The sequence below is a fragment of the Manis javanica genome, chromosome 17 (assembly GCF_040802235.1).
Source record: "Manis javanica isolate MJ-LG chromosome 17, MJ_LKY, whole genome shotgun sequence".
NCBI lineage: Eukaryota > Metazoa > Chordata > Mammalia > Pholidota > Manidae > Manis > Manis javanica.
In genome coordinates, this window is record NC_133172.1 from 12,621,735 (window position 1) to 12,637,852 (window position 16,118).

The 16,118-nt window shown below is 53.0% G+C and overlaps 1 protein-coding gene across 4 annotated transcripts; it reads right to left on the bottom strand.

Moving 5' to 3' along the window:
- Positions 1-325: 325 nt before the first annotated feature.
- Positions 326-10,390, bottom strand: CYP2S1 (cytochrome P450 family 2 subfamily S member 1). Of its 4 annotated transcripts, none has more exons than XM_073225580.1 (9): positions 10,038-10,390; positions 8,754-8,919; positions 7,145-7,294; positions 6,626-6,810; positions 6,354-6,533; positions 4,921-5,062; positions 3,579-3,766; positions 1,685-1,826; positions 326-1,520 (listed from the first exon to the last, which is right to left on the bottom strand). In XM_073225580.1, the coding sequence occupies exons 1-9, from the start codon at positions 10,212-10,214 to the stop codon at positions 1,246-1,248; spliced, it is 1,605 nt and encodes a 534-aa protein (XP_073081681.1). In that variant the 5' UTR covers positions 10,215-10,390; the 3' UTR covers positions 326-1,245. The 4 variants fall into 4 exon arrangements, with proteins under 4 accessions (XP_073081681.1, XP_073081682.1, XP_017495950.3 ...); XM_073225581.1 differs by having other exon boundaries at positions 326-1,591; positions 10,038-10,382; XM_017640461.3 differs by having other exon boundaries at positions 6,626-6,786; positions 10,038-10,381.
- Between the last annotated feature and the right edge of the window lie 5,728 nt (positions 10,391-16,118).

Below are 16,118 nucleotides of genomic sequence, written 5' to 3' on the forward strand. Positions count from 1 at the left end.
ACGAGGCTGACTGGGGGTAGGGTTTCTGCATTTGCTTTTTCAGACTGGGAGAGTTCCCAGGGCCGAAGGGCACCCTCAGCCGCGCCCGCGCCCGCCCCCCCCCCAGGCTTGCGTCCCTGCCTTACCGTGTCCTGGTCCACCCCTCACTTTTCAGCCTCACCGGAAGTGAGGCCTGGGACAGGCCCCCTCCCCCACCTCCACATCTGGTACTGATGTCAACAGCCAGTGTGGGCGGGGCCCATGTTTTTCAGCTTCCACCCGGCCCCAAGGGAGGGGTGGACCCCGCCATCCCCACCCCTTCCTCACATTGATGGACACTGTCACGGATGCACCAGGCCCTGTCACGGGCCAGAAACGAACTTTTATTGCAAAATGGGGACCTTCAAGTCCTAAGGACGTCAGAGCTGGCCTCTTCCTCAACACGGAGCTGGAACCTGGCCCTGCTTGGTCTCCAGCCCCTTCTACTGGGTCTAACTGGGACTCCGAGGCAGAGGAGGTGTGCGTGGGGGGTGGGACAGGGAGTAGGGGACACTTTCAACATGGTTACATAAGCAGGAAGAGGCTAGGGAGTGTTCCTCTGGTCTGAGGGTTCTCGTATGCCCAAGTTTACTTGGTTCCCAGGCAAGTGTGCACAACTGCACACTGGGGGTGTGTTTGTATTTGGGAGAACTGAGAGATCAGGGTGCTTGGGAAGGAGGGGGTGTCCTTGAGGGTTGAAGGTGTGGAGGCCGGGGCTGGTGTGTCTCAGTGGGGAGATATTCAGGAAAGGGGAGGGTGTCATGCGTGGGCTGGCTGTGTGGTTCAGAGGTCGGGGGTATGTAGACAGCGATGGTCCTGTGCCTGGATAGTGCTGTGGCCATGTGAGAGGGCATGAGGGGCTGAGGACAGGGACAGGGCCTGTGTGACGACATGACCCAGGAGGGGGCAGACTCCCAGAAATGGTGGCACTGGTAAGATTGATGGGTGAAGGGGCTGTGTGGCCATGAGCACTGTGGCTGTTTCTGTGGCTTGTGAAGGTGGCAGCCTCACACCTATGTGTGGGCTGTGGATCCAGGGGAGCTGTGTTGTGTAGTTGTTGGTGGGTTACCTGGGCATGTGGTCATGATTCCAGACAGACAAAATTTAAATCTGTAGAAAGCTGGGGTGGCCAAGGTGCCTCGTGACCCTCATGCTCGTGTATGAGCGTGTATACCTATCTTGACAGCTGTGTGGGCTGAGTGAGTGTGGCCCTGTGGACATGTAGGCTCAATATCTGTGTGACTGACTCCAGGAAATAGCTATAGGTGTATGTGTGGCTGCCTGTGGTACAGATTGTGGCTCGGGAGACAGAGCCACGTCCGTGTCCCCCTGTCCAGGCCACCATCTCCCAAGGCTCCCTCCTCCATCTGGTCCACACAGTGTGACGGAGATCAGCGGGGCCGTACTTGCAGCTGGAAGGCTGGGGGGATGTTGAAGAGGCCACTGACAGCTGGCTGGAGGCTCAGGGCAGCTGGTGGGCACGGGCTCTCTAGGGAGAAGGCCTGCAGGATGGTGGTGAAGAGGAGGAAAAGCTCCGCTCGTGCCAGGCCCTCTCCGAGGCAGACGCGCTTACCTGGAGGCAAGAGGGAGATGCGCTGAGCCAGCCCCCCTCATGTCCAGCCCCAGGGAGGACCCAGGAGTGGGCAGGAATGGGCCCAGCAGATACCTAGGGAGAAGGGCAAGAATGCCTCCTGCTTCTGGAACCTTCCGTCCGCAGCCAGGAATCGGCCTGGATTGAACTCCTCTGGCTGCTCAAAGATCTTGGGGTCATGCAGGACAGAGCCAAGCAGGGGGAAGACCTCAGTGCCCTGAGGGGGAATAATAGTAAAATTACAAAAATTTTAATTTTTTAATTTTTTAAAATTGCCTCCCAGGCCCAAGAGCACAGCATAAGAGACTGGAATGCTGGGGACACCAGTTCATAAAACACAACGATATCAATGGTGTCAGTGGTTATTGCAGCCCAGGCACTGGATTGAGCATTTTATATGTATTATCTCATATGCAGTAAGTCTGTGTATGGCGCACACACACAACAAACATACACACAAACTAACGCTTTTTAACAAGCCTAGGCAGCAGTAACTAAAAGGATCCCTATGTTAATGATGAGAAAACTGAGGCCCAGAGAATGTAAGCAATTTGGCTAAGGTAACATCTGGATACGGAAGAGCTTACGCTTTTACATTTTGTTTTTAAACTTTGAGGGTATGTTGTGATTCATCTGTGGCTGTCCTAACCACTTGGATCAAGTCTGGCTTTTTACCACCATAGTCCTGCAGAGGTGAAGGCACAGGTGGGTAGGTGAGGGCTGTCCTCAAAGGCTCCCCCTGTTCCTGGAGGGTGGCAGCCCCTCCAGCTGAGACCAGCTGTAATGTTCCCAGGGCTGTGTGGCGGAGGGTGAAGGAAGTTGGGGAGTGTAAGAACAGGGAGAGGGATGTCCTTTGCTAGGGACTATAGCTACCAGGGGTCTGAGTTGGGAAGCTGAGGGACTCTAGGAAAAGATAGGGTCATGTTATTGCTATTAAAATAAGAGAAAGGCAGATAGCAGTGGTCAAAGCACAGGCTCTGGGTACAAATCTTGCCTGGACCCCATAGATGGCTGGGTGACCTCAGCAAGTCTTCCAGCCTTACAAGGCCTTAGCTTCCCCTTATGCAAACTGGGCGTGATAATGGTGTAGAGCTGCTCTGAAAATTAAATAAGGTAATATATATGTAAAGCACTTAAAATGATGCCACAGAGCGTGCCCTCCATTACTGAAGCCAGTTAGTGTCATTATCAGTAGTCCTTGGAGTTGCAAGTCACTGATTTAGCAACAGTTGCCCCTGCCACGTACATTGGACTACTCCCATCGCCCCCCCACCTCATCCCATCGCCCCACACCAAGGGCTGAGCTGCTGTTTCACAAGCCTTATCTCCTAGATTCCTTACAATCCCAAGTGATACTCTTATCGTTCCCAGTTTAGAAGAGGGGTAGATGCAGTTCAGAGGATGGAGTGATTTGCCCACAGTCCCAGATAGGAAACAGCAGGACTGGATTCTACAGCTCAAAGAGGGAACAGCGGGCAGGACGGTGCCTTGGGCTCCTGGGAAGACATCGCCCCCTGGTGGTGCTGTCTCGGAGTTGCTCTCTAACCGAGCGGCAGGCACTAATGGGGTGGAAAGAGAGAGAGGGCAGGGGAGAGGCGGACTGCGGGCATCTGCAGAAGTGGGGATCTCTTCTAGCCCTCAGGTCTCATGGCTTCTCTGTCACCTCATCTAATTGTCCCAGCCACCTTGGGAGTAGGTAAAATTAGGATAACCACTGTGTAGAGGGGAAAGGGAGACTCAGGGACAGATTCAAAGGGCTGGAGAAATGATACCAGAAGAAACAGAGAGAGATGCAGAGAGTGGAAGAGAAGATAGGGAAAACCCATCAAGAGGAGAGTGAGTGAAGAGGAGGAGGATGCAGAGCTGAGAGAGACAGAGAGACCAAGATCCAGAAAGTCAGAGAGACACAGACAGCGACAGACTCTGCAGAGGCAGGACACCCGCTGGGCAGCAGGGACCGCATACCCACCTGGGGCAGGGTGTACCCTCGGAAGCAGGTGGTTTTCGTGAGGGTGTGGGGCATTCCCATGGGCACCAGCGCCAGCAGCCGCTGGGCCTCATGCAGAACTGCATCCGTGTATGGGAGACGGGCTTGGTCCCCCAGGCCTGGTGCCCGGCCTGGCCCCAGCTCCCGAGTCAGCTCCTCCTGCACGCGCTCTGCACCCAAGAAGAGGACAGGGCTGGGGGGTCAGAGGGGAGGTGGGGGCCTGTGATCCTCCCCTTGGGAGCCCCATGGCCTTGAGCAGCTGTGGACAGGTTGAGGCTGGCAGGTCAGGAGAAGTCCCCCGAGCCAAGCCTGGGTCCTGCACATCCTGTGTGCTGGTCATTACAGCTCAACTCTCCTAATTCCCACAGCAATCCTGTGAGGTAGGTACAATGATCAGTCCCCATTTCCCAGATAAGGAAACTGAAGCCCAGAAAGCTGAAGCCATAGCTGACTCCAATTACCAAGGTCCCAGCTTCCAGGCCAGCCCACTGCACTGCCCAATCCCCCAGTGTGGGGGCCCCTTGGGGCTCATTCCAGCACTGCTCTTTCCTATATACTCTTGCTCACCACTGCAGCTTCAGCTCTGGCCTGTGCTCTCACGACCCTGATGTGTCTTTTTATTTTTTATTTTTTTTAAGGTATCCTTGATATGCAATCCCTCATGCCACCATCTTTTGGGAGGAGCCCCTGATGTGTTTTTTATCTCTAGTTCTGACCTGGGTGTCTGTGGCCCCCTGGATGCCTCCCACCAGGTGGCCCCAGGCCCCTCATATTGAGATTATTCCAAGTTAGCCTCAGCATCTCCCCTGGAACAGCTGCTCATCCCTTCTGTGCCCATCTCAGCATGGCCCCATGGTCCCCCAATCTCCTGGCCAGAGCCCTGGGCCCTGCCATTCTCTACCCCTGCCCCCTTGGCCCCTCCTCCCCTCCCCACAGCTTGGCCCAGCCCTGTCATCCTTCCTGGGCTCCTGGCAACCTTTTTCACACCTTACAATCTACCTTTCCATGGCAGCTCCATAGATTTTTCTAAAATGCGAATTTGACCCCACGCTCCCCTCAACATCCCTCCGTGGCTCCCTATTGCTCAGGATCAGGCATACAGTGTACCACCAGGGCTGCAAGGACCTGAAACATCCATCTCCTGCCTCATTTCTTGTTTCATTCTGCCTCATGCTGCAATGGCAGTCCCCCAACTTCTCACTCCTCAGACACCCAGTGGCCAGACTCATTCTTGCCTCCAGGCTCTGGCTGGCTGCTCTCCTGAACTCTTCCCCTCGGGCCCTCACTCTGTTCCCAGGGCCTGGCTGGTGGAAAAGGCTCCTACCTTGGACCTGAGGGTGTTTGAGCAGGAGCAGGAGGGTGTAGCGGACTGTAGCGCTGACTGTCACTGTCCCAGCAAACAGCAGATTAATGACAGTCATCAGCAGGTTCTTGTCAGTGAATTCTGTGTTTGGGTCTTGTTCCTCCTGGGAGAAAACAGGTAGAGGGGCTCAGAGAACACGGGCTGTGAGACAGAGGCCGAGCATAGCCAGGCTTGGGGTTGCTGCACAGCAAGTTAAACCTTTGTCAGGGAGTTTAGATAAGTGTTTGGGAAAGTTAGGGAGTGGGCTCTTGATATTAGTTCTCTCGGATTGAAATGTTTTTTAAAATGAAAGAGAATGGCCTCTATGAAAAACAAACAGAAAACGTCAAGTGTTGGTGGGGACGTGGAGGAACTGGAACCCTTATCACTACTGGTGGGAATGTAAAATGGTGCAGCTGCTGTAGAAATGGTATGGTGGGTCCTCAAGAAATGAAAATAGAATTGCTGAATGATCTAGCAGTTCCACTCCTGGGCATATACACAAAGGAACTGAAAGCAGGGTCTTGAAGAGATATTTGTACACCCACGTACACAGCAGGGTTACTCACAATAGCCAAAAGGTGGAAGCAACCTAAGTGCCGCTGATGGATGAATGGATGAGCCAGATGTGGGGGATACATACAGTGGAATACAATTCGGCCTTAAAAAGGAAGGAAGGAAATCCTGCCACCTGCTACGACAGGGATGAACCTAAAGGACACTATGCTATGTGAAACAAGCCGGTCACGAAGGAACAAATACTATATAATTCCACTTATAATGAGGTCCCTAGAGTAGGCAAATTCATAAACACAGAACATGAAATGGGATGTTGCCAGGGGCTGGGGGAGGAGGGAATGGGGAGTTAGTGTTTAATGGGCGCAGTTTCAGTTTGACAAGATGAAAGAGTTTTGGAGATCTGTACAACCGTATAAATAATTAACACTACTGAGCTCTCCACTTAAAAATGGTTAAGAGGCAAATTTTATGTTGTGTATTTTACCACAATTAAAAATTTTAATATAAAAAAATGACAATTTTTTAATATAAAAAAATGTAACAAGGTTAAGAAACATTTTCTCTCTCTCCATGTGTCTCTGAATATCTCCCATAATTCCAAAGTCTGTACAATTCAAAACAGTTGTTCTTATGTAATTAATGGAGTGGACTTTATTAGCATAATTAATATTGTAAAGTTTCATAATTAAATGATTATGCTTCACTGTGCGTGTGTGGGTGGCAGTGGCGGGTGTGTTGGAGGGAGGCGAAAGAAGAGATACACACACATGCAGAGAAACACATGCACCGAGGGACATGCAGAGAGAGAGAGACAGAGATTCCCAGCTACACCTGGGTAGGGCCAGCCAGGCCACCAGTCCGATTCAGGGGGTGCCCGCAGCCTAACCTTCCCCCACCTTTGCCATCTTCAGCCGGAAGGCATCCACGATGTCGCGTGCCGGGCCCGAGGCGTCTAGGCTCCCCTGGTGCCTCTGCACCTGCTGGATGGCGAAGGCAGCCAGGGTGCCCAAGTGGCCGAGGAGCTGCGTGTGGGGACCCGGCAGCGGCTGCAGGAGCCAGGAGAACATCTCATAGGTCTGCGGGGAGGAGGGACAGGTGGGTGGGGTGCTCTGGGGTTTACTTGGAAGAAGCAGCAGGAAGCGGCTGGAGAGGCGTCTCACGCATTTACCTGGCCCCATGGGGAGCTGATCCCCAGTAGGGTGCTGCCAGCCGCCTGCACCACTGCCTGGAATTCCTCATCCTCATAGGGAAAGCGGAGGCCGAAGGTGAGGGAGCAGATGATGTTGGAGGTGGCCTGGGCCAGCAGCAGGGAGGGGTCAAATGGCTGCCCTGAGGGGGGGGGGCAGAGGGGAGCTGGTCCCATGGGGACGGAGTCGGGGCAGACATGGCACAGGAGATAGGCATAGAGACAGACAGACAGAGAGACAGAGAAAGAGAGAGGAAAAGGGAGGCAGACTTACAGGAGAGAAAAATAGAAAAACGGAGAAAGAAGAGAGGCAGTAAGAGTGATGTGACAGTACCAGGCAGTACAAGGTTGAGGAGGAGATGGTGGGGGTGCTGGGCAGAGCCCTCAGCCAGGCCCCAGAGTCCGCGACCTCCCCTCCCGCTCATCCCGAAGCATAGTGGGGAGGTCCTTCCCCACTCAGGCAGGACCCCGGGGACGCCGGGCTGACCCCGCCCTGCTGACCTTCTGTCCCCCGGAGTGCCTCCACCAGGCACCGGGCCTCCTCCCGGACCAGCTCCTCGCCTTCACGCTTCCCCATGCCCAGGTCCCGCAGAGTGTGCAAGGTGAACTTCCTGAGCTGCCTCCACCGCTCCCCGTTGGAGAAGAAAACCCCTGTGGAGAAGGCTAGACTCAAGGAGGGACCGGCTCTCCATCGCCAAAGCTGCTCCCTTCCTCCCAGTGAGGTGCTGCAAGTGGGATTCTCTGGGTCCTGTCCTGGGTCCTGACCAGCCTGGGAGGAGCACTCGGTAGGTGCTAAATAACTGCCTGGTCATGGGTCCGAGGGTGACAGTCGCCTGAGAAGTTGATACCTGGGATTATCCAGCCTCCTTCTCCTCTCCCACCCACCCACCCATCCATCCCGACATTACAGAGTACTATTGGGGCCCAGGCCCCAGTCTGGAGGCTGAACAGGGAGGGAAAGTAGAACAGGAAAGTAGAACTGCACTGCTTTCCGCCTTTACCCAAGGGCCTGGACAGACCCTTTGCTTCTCTGAGCTCAGTGTTCTCACCTGTAGAATGCCCACCCCAGGGGCCCCCGGGGGACTCCTCCTTTGAGTGTCCCAGCCCTCCAGCCCCTGTACCCTGGTTACCTCTCCCAACTACCCCCTCCCATACCCCACGTCCCCAGCCCTGAACCAGCCCAGGCCCCTCCCGGTGCTCCTACACAGCAACCAGAGGATCTTTCTGACTCTGACCATACTCCTTCACTGCTAATAATCGGCAGCACCCAGGAAAACCAGAAGTCCAAACACTGACGGGACTCAGGCCTGTATGGCCAGGCTCTGTGGACATCTCCAGCTTTGTTTCTCGGCCCACTGTAATTGCACTGGCCTTCTCTCATTTCCTCAAAGGTGTTAGGATCCCTCCTCTAGGCCTTTGCCCTGCTGTTCTCTCTGCCTGGATCACTTACCTCTTCAGTCATCCTCCAGGTCTCAGCTCAAACGTCACCTCCTCTGAGAAGCCTTCCCTGATTCCTCCGATTCTCCTGCTCCTCCCCAACCTTGGGCCAGTATAGGTCTTTGTGTCCTGCTCTCAAAGCTGTACCTCTTTTTAAACTTCTTTTCTTCCTACCCACTGTCTTATTACAGGCCCATCTCTCCTGCAATATGACAGGACACCACATCTGTCTTGGTTACCTCTGTGTTCCCAGTCCCTAGTTTGCAGCCAGGCATAATGAAAATGTGTTCAAAGGACAAATGAAAACTTCTGTCACCTCCATGCCTGTGCATGGCCAGTCTCTCTGCCTGGAACACCCTTCCCACTCATCTTCTGAATCTGAGCTTAGCCACCCTGTCTTTCAGGAAGCCTTCCCAGGCATCCCCCACCAAACAGGCTGGATCAGGTGCCTGCTCGGATGCCTGTAATCCCAGGGCACGCACACTTTGTGCAACACCCAGTCCTCAGTCAATCCTCAGTACAACCTGATGTTAATAGGCACTATTATCATCCCACTTTGTAAATGACACGGAAGCCCAAGGACAGTAAGCCGGGCACAAAGGTCATCTACCAGTAAGTGGCAGCAGGCTCTGAGGGAAGGAGCAGGGAGCCTCCAGCTTGCCTCATGACTCACCATGTCCATCAAAGGTCCTGTCCAGTGTTGCCAACATCCCCCGCCCACTGAACTCCTCGGCGTGACCTCCCAGGGCCTCCTGCACCGCCTTGTGTCCAACCAGGACCACCACACGCCGCCAGGGTCCCAGGTACACGGTGAATACTGGTCCATACTTCTCACTCAGCTGGAGGCAGAGGGGCAGAAATGGGCTGGTGCTGGGGGGCAGAATGCTGCCTCTCCCAGTCTAGGTGTCACCATCATGGCCCTGTCCCTGGATGGGCCACCAAGGACACCCCTCCCCAAGTTGGAAGGCTCAGCTCTCCTTTGTACCAGGTGCTTTATCCTGAGAAACCCCCTCCCTCAACACGCTCTTTAGTCCCCATCCTCTGACTCCCATGGAGCCCTAACTTCTGGCCCCAGGAGAACCCACAAACCATCCCTAACCCCCTCAACTCAGACATATGGCAGCAAAAGCTGGCAGCTGCTGCTCTGGCCTCTCCTAATTCCTCAGCTTCCCTCTACCTCCAAACTAGCCATACTTTTCTATCACTGCAACCCTCCGATTATGGGGTAGATACTGCCAAGCCCCTGCCACATCTCTCCCGCAGGCCCCCACCCCCCTTGCCATGCCTTGGAAGTCGCCAGACTCCTTTTGAATGGGGAACCTCTGGCCTCTTCCCACTGCCCACCCCCACGCCCACCCCCACCAAAGGTTAGGGCCGCTTCTGCTTTCTTTCTTGCCCTCCTTCCCTTCTCTGCTTCAGGCCCCTCCTAGCTGAGCTCCTCCTATGCTTCCACACCCAGTTCTCTGCAGACAGATTCTTGGAACCCTCCAGCCCCTGTCTCTGCTGTCCCCCAGGGACCTCTCCCCCTTTGCTTCTCTGCCTCCTGGGAGCGGTGGGGATTGCTTGTGTCTCCCAAGCAATCTCTTCCCCTGGGACAAGGACCAGCTTCGCTTCTACCTGAGGGCTTGTCTCTCTCAGCTTCCCAGGATTCTGTGGGCCCCTCTGCCTGTGGACCCTGCCACAGGATCCCGCTTCCCTGCTCACACCCTCTCCAGATTTCTGTGGGCAGAGGTCTCTGCCTCTCCCAGTCCTGGCTCCACACCCCAGACACGCCCTCACCCTTCTTAGCCCTGCACCCCGACTTCCACCCCACCGCGAATGGCTAGAGCCCCTTGTCCTGGGACCCTGGCCCACCCCGTCTAGGATACCTCCAGGCCTTTCTGCCCTAGCACTCTGGTGTCTTTCTTTGGGGTCCCTCTCTCTTGGCCCTAGCCAGGGCGTCCCCGCGGCCCCTTACCCGCAGGAGCCCCAAGTACAGCGCCCCGGGGCGGAGCTGCAGGAGGTTTCCCAGCAGCGGCAGCGGTGCAGGCCCGGGAGGCAGGTGGCCGGAGGTCCGGGTCCGGGTCCTGGGCAGCGCCAGCGTCAGCACCAGGAGGAGAACCAGCAGCAGCGCCCAGGTGACGGCCGCCTCCATCTCGGCGGGCGCCTCCCGGTGCCAGCGGCTCCGCGCGCCAGGTCCAGGGGGCGGCTCCCTCGCCCTCGAAATCAGGCGGAGGGGGTGGGGCAGCCAGGCCCTCCCCGCCTACAGGCAGGACTCTCGCCCGCCGTCTGGCGTCTCCCCGGCCCGCCGCCAGCACCTGCTGTTGGGGACGCGCTCTCGGGTCTCCCAGGTCACCCCTTTTCGGGAGGCGGAGACAGCGCTTTGGGCCCCAGGTAGGGCGTGGGCGAACATAACGAACCTGGAAGCCAGAGACTTCGGGGGCCTCCAGGAGGCCACACCCGGTGCTTGGCGGTGACCCCGCGCCGCCTTCCCCAGCCCTTAGCCCGGGCCTCACTGTAACCTCTGGGCGTGCGGGCGTGCGTGGTCTCCAGAATCCTAACATCTTCACCACGGACCAGGAGGAGGGACTCCACCTTTAGCAATAAAGAATCTGAGGTTCAAAGAAGTAAATCGGTTGGTCCTAGGCCACACAGCTAACACGTGGCAGGGCTGGGATTTGAATTCAGGTCACTCTGAAAGATTGATTGAATCATTTATTCACTTAGCAGTACAGTCACAGTGGTTTATAGTGATGTCCGAAGCTAGACTACTTGAATTCACAGCCTAGCTTCTCTGGGCCTCTACTAACTCTTTTGAAAAATGAGGATCATTGTCAGAATTAAATAGGTATGCGTGTGTGCACAACTGAAAACAGGGCCTGGCACATCGATAACAAGGGATGTATAAACGTCAGCTAATATTTTTTCAATTAATTGTTACTGAGGTCTAACCATAAACAAGGCTTTGTTCTAGACCCAGGTAAAAGGCAAAAGGGCCCTTCCCTCCTGAGCTCTATCTACATGCAAATGAAGTCATAAATTAAGATAATTTCAGGTGGTATGAAGGCCTGCCAAGAGAATGAATGGGCTTGCTGAGGAAGAAGATGGTTGGTGGATCATGTCACATCCACAATGTTTGGTTCCAAGCTGTAACCCCAGCATCTAGAGCAATGCCTGGCACATAGTACGTGCTCAGTAAATATTTGTTGCATTAAAGATTAAATGTGGGACTTGAGGTCAGGGAGGTCAGCAGGGACCTCCTGCAGGGCTTGGAAAAGCTTTGCATTTTATTTTTAGTTACTGGCGGTGCAGTTGGTTTGCTTTGCATTTTCATTTAATATTTTATCACGAAAACTTTCAAATGTAGATATCTGTATATTCACTACCTAGATTCCACCAATAGCATTTTACTCTCCTTGCTTTGCTACTTACCTATTCATGCACCATCAATACACCTGAATTTTTTGATTCATTTCAAGGACAGTTTCATACACCAGCATACTTCCTAAACATATCAGCAGGTATATTTGCTAGAATTCAGTATTTGTGGACAGGCCATTTCCCCAGGTAAATTATAGTAAAATGCACAAATCTTAAGTTTATTTTAGATGAATTTCAACAAATACATCTGCATGACCCAAACTCCTATTAGGACCCAGAAACTTTCCTTGTGTCCCTTCCCAGCCAATCTCACGACCCCTCCCACTTCTGTACTGATCACTGCCCTTTCCCCCAGAGATTAATTTTCTCTTTGCTTTTAAAAAGACCTTTCTGGCTGCCCTTTGGTGAATGATTTGTGGAGGACTGGTAGCAGGGGAAGAAGACACAGGGAACTTAGTGTAAGCAAGCTCCAGGCAAGGGATGACAGTAGCTTAGAGTAGAGTGACCACAGTGGAGAGAGAAAGAAATAGATACATTTGGGATGTATTTGGAGGGAAAGCCAGCAAGACTTGCTGACTAATTGCATTTGCCAGCAAGGGAAGGAATTAAGGTTCACTCTCAAGTATAAACAATTCTGGTCTTAGGTAAGGAGACTTTCTACCCAAAGACTTGCAATAGAAGGAAAGTGACTCTTGCAGAGACAGTGAAGAGACCAGAATCTGAGAACCCAGAAGGAGGTATGGTCTAGTGAAACATACATTTTCCCCTACTCCTAGATTTTTTGTCCTCAGCAAATGGAAAGACGGTGATGCCTTTCACAGAAGTGAAGGAGACAAGGGAAGGTATGGGGATCGTGGGGGTGGGAAGCTGGGGGAACAGGTGTTGCAGGAGGGAGGGGAACCAGGAATTCTCTTCTGGGCCCATGAAGGTTAAGGGGCCTATTAGCCACTGCAGGCAGACAGGTTAGAGGCTGAATTTCCAGAACAAGGCAAAGGAGGAACCAAGAACTGGCACCTACTTCCCGGCAGCAAAGGTAGGCCAGCCTCCCCACCTCTCCCTCCCCAGTTGCAGGGCACACCCCTCTAATATCAGAGGCTAGAATTAAGACCAGAAGAGACTGAATGGAGCAGTCTGGTCAGGTTTTGAGGGAAGTGGCTCTGGCTAGAATGAAGTTAGAAGATTTCAAAGGTTCTAAGCGTCTAATGTTGTAAGATGACCTTCGTTGCAAGATGCTGTAAGTTAAGAAAACCAAAAAGTTCCCAAGAGTCTAAAAGATTCTGAGACAAGATTTCCCCCTACCCTGATAACAAAAGTCAAGCCCCTGTTGGTGGCCTATAAGGGCCCTTTAGATCTGTCTGCTGGCTGCTGAGTCTGACGTCATCTTGCCCCACTCTGTTCTCTGCTCACGTCACTCCACTCATGGGGCTGCCCTTCAGTTTCCTGATGCACCGAGCCAGCCTCAGGGCCTGTATACTAGCTCCCTGCCTGAGATGCTTGGCCTGGAGATTGGGGTTGGCTCATTTTCTGTTCCCAGCTCAACGGCCACTCTGCTCCAGGAGAGACTTTCCCAGATCATACAAGCTGAAGCAGCTCGCTCCCCCATTCTAGGCTCTGCTTTAATTTATTAAATAAGATATTTCAAAAATATTAAATGAGTTAATATTTTCAAAGCACTTATAATGGTACCTGACATATAGTACATTTTGAATGTGTTTGTTAAATGCATACAAATTTCTCTTCACAGTCTCTTATCATCATCTGAGAGCATCTTATATGTTGATTTCCATTTTTATTCTGACATCCCCCACCAGAATGTTCTCTCCACCGGACAGGGACGTCTGCCTGTTTGGTTCACTGATGTACTCCCAGGGTCTGGCATGCAGTAGGTGCTCAATAAAATATTTTGTTGAATGAAAGAACAGTACAATTTGCTAGTCTCTCAAATTCATCTAAAGAGCAATCAAGATTTCCAAATTCTTTAGTCGAAAGAGCAAAGATTCAGAGGTTTCTGCATAGATTTCATAGTACTAAGTCATCTTTGGTGGATACTAACCTCCCCTCAATCCAATGCTTACCCATCCTGTTCAGCAGCTGACATCTGACCCCTGCTATCCCCACCATCTACTTCTCATCACCTGGCACTGGTCTGGGCTGGTTGGGGCTGGAATGACCTCTTTAAATTTAGCCTCCTACCCTGGATTACCATAGGAAAATCACACTGGAGGCTGCTAACCCCAGGCTTCCAGCAGGTTGAGTGGCGGGTGGATTCTGGAAATTGCTGGGGGGTTTATTTTGCTTGAGATCCTCCAAGCCTAATGGCTCTGGCCCAGGCCATCCCCCTGACTTTCTCCGCTCAGCCTTGCTTATCTCAGTCCCTCTCCCTTCCCTCTTTCAGAGCCACCCCACCCAAGGTGGGGAACTGGGCAAAGGGGAAGTCAAAGATGAGTCTTGCTTCCTTCTGGCCACCGTGGGTGGGCCTGGGGCTTCCCCGGATTCTAAGAGCCTCCACAGCTGCTGAGTGACATCAGGGAACTGTCTGTGTCACAGACCCTGGAGCAGCAATGCTCTTTGGTCTAATACCACTGCCCCCTCATCCCCAGCTCTGTCACATGCCCTACCTCATCTTCTGCTTTCCTGCCACCTTCTCCGTGCCACATGCTGTAGTGGGAGGAGGCGCAAAGAAACTGGCACAGCTCCCACCATTTCCCACCAGGAAGGCCACCAAGGGCTCGGAAAATACAGTTGCAAAGCTTCTCCCGTGGCCCTTGCTCCTTCCCCGCCACCTCTGTCTGCATAATTATCATCTGGTTCCACCCCTCCTTTCTTTTGCTTTAAAAATAATTATTGCAAACACAGAGACAGGACGTGTTTGGGGGAATTGTCACAATTGTGTACACACACCTATCTTTAGTACATCTTGACATTTTGCCGTTTGTTTATTTAGAGAAATAAAATATACCTGACTGGGTTGGGGTTTCCTCTGCCCCCTCCCAGATGTCATATCCCTCCTCCAGAGAACCACTCTCTTAGAGTTAATATCCTGAGATCCTTATTTAAAAAATTTTACTACATATTTGTGCATCCACACACAATATTTGGGGAAGTATTCGTAGGTTGAAAGACTGTACCCTGGGCAGCACCCAGCCTACACACCTTTCTGCAACTGGCCTTTGTTCTTCAGTTTCTGAGATTTGTTCATATGAATACACACAGCCCTGGTTCCTTTGTTTTAACTCCTGGGAGGTATTTTGTGGAACGGCTTTGATGCAACATCTTTCCATCCACTTTGCTGTGGCCCCATCTCTAGGTTGCTTTGTTTTTTTGTCTTATGGACAGCACTCCATCTCTCTTAGTTGAGAATTTCCTTGTTTCAAATGCCTGAGGCATGGGGTCTGATTCCTTGGGCCTGCAACCTTTGGCTTCTCTGCCCCTTCCACCCTCTCCTCTTGGGTCCAGCCTAGCATCTGGCCCCTGCCAGTCTCTCCCCAAGCTGCTGCTGACCTCCAGGCCTGCAGGCTCACCTTCTCATCCACTCTCCATTGTAGCGAGGAGTGGGGGTGTCTTTAAACTGCACAGCTGCGATCATTTGTCTGATGCTCTTGGTGCCTCCACATCCAGAGCTGGACAAGGGTGGGGACAGGGCTTCCTCACCCCCGGGTGCCCCTAGAGCACCTGGCTGGGAAGACACATTAAGTGGGAGGAAAATGTACCAGTCTCAGCAGCTGGCTTTGGAATTCTCCCAGGACAGGAGCTGTCTTGGTTGATGAAAATATGTGGCTCAGCCGGTTGGTGGAGGCGGCAGGAGTGAAAGAAGGGTGGAGAGCCTCAAAGGAGCTGAATGGTTTTGTGTTCAAAAGGAACAGGAAATGTTCAGGGAGGCAGCCCAGGGAGGAGTGGAGTGGCCCAAGTTTGAGCTTTGGAAGGAACTTTTGGGAACAGGAGTTACCTGAATTCTCTTTTGTGACATCGGCCAAAAAATTCAACCTGTTTTCCTCTCTGTCAGTGGGGCTCCTAACTGCACCTAACTCTTGGGGATGCAGCAGCAATGAAATGCCACAATGCTGTACTCTCGTAATCTTTTGGCAAGCCGGCAAAAGTGAAGGGTTTTTGTGCATCTCTGAATCCCCAGGCTTGGAAGGCTCAGTTAAATAGCAAGCCTTGACCGCTCACCCACCAGGTTGGGTTAAAGAATCGCATTTGGTCCCCTCCCTACGAAAGCTGTAAATGTGAATCATGCTTTTGCTCAGAGACGCTTGGAAGGTCGTGCTATATCACCTCCATCTCCAGCAGAGTAAATGCGCTGGAAGAAAGCTGTGCTCAGCTCCAGGTCGCACGTCTAAATAGCCCTTGTTCTGGGTTGCTCCCTCATGCTTCTGCCCCTCACACCACCTCCCTCTCCTCTCATTTTGGGAGGACTGTTCTGCCCCATCCCTACCCACCGCTGGCTCTGGGCCATGGGGAAGGAATGAATGAGGAGTCCTTGCCTCCAGCTCAGCCCACCCGTCTCTGCTCCCACCTTCCAACCCTCTAGCTTCCATGGGAGGGTGCTGGGGGTCACCCCACCTCACAGGTCACCTCTTTGGGCTTTAGCTGGGAGTGGGGGTAGGGGATGAGGAGAAGGCTCCCGGATGAGGAGAAAACCCTAGACAAGGGGGTGAGGAAAAGCTGATGGGGGCAG

Bases quoted from the DNA above. Each gene is read 5' to 3' on its own strand.
- CYP2S1 (XM_073225580.1), bottom strand. From the start codon at position 10,214: ATGGAGGCGGCCGTCACCTGGGCGCTGCTGCTGGTTCTCCTCCTGGTG. The intron at 7,295-8,753 runs GTGAGTCATGAG...CCTTCTCCACAG, and splicing joins CAGGACCTTTGATGGACATG to GGGTTTTCTTCTCCAACGGG. The intron at 1,521-1,684 runs GTATCTGCTGGG...ACCATCCTGCAG, and splicing joins ATTCTTGCCCTTCTCCCTAG to GCCTTCTCCCTAGAGAGCCC.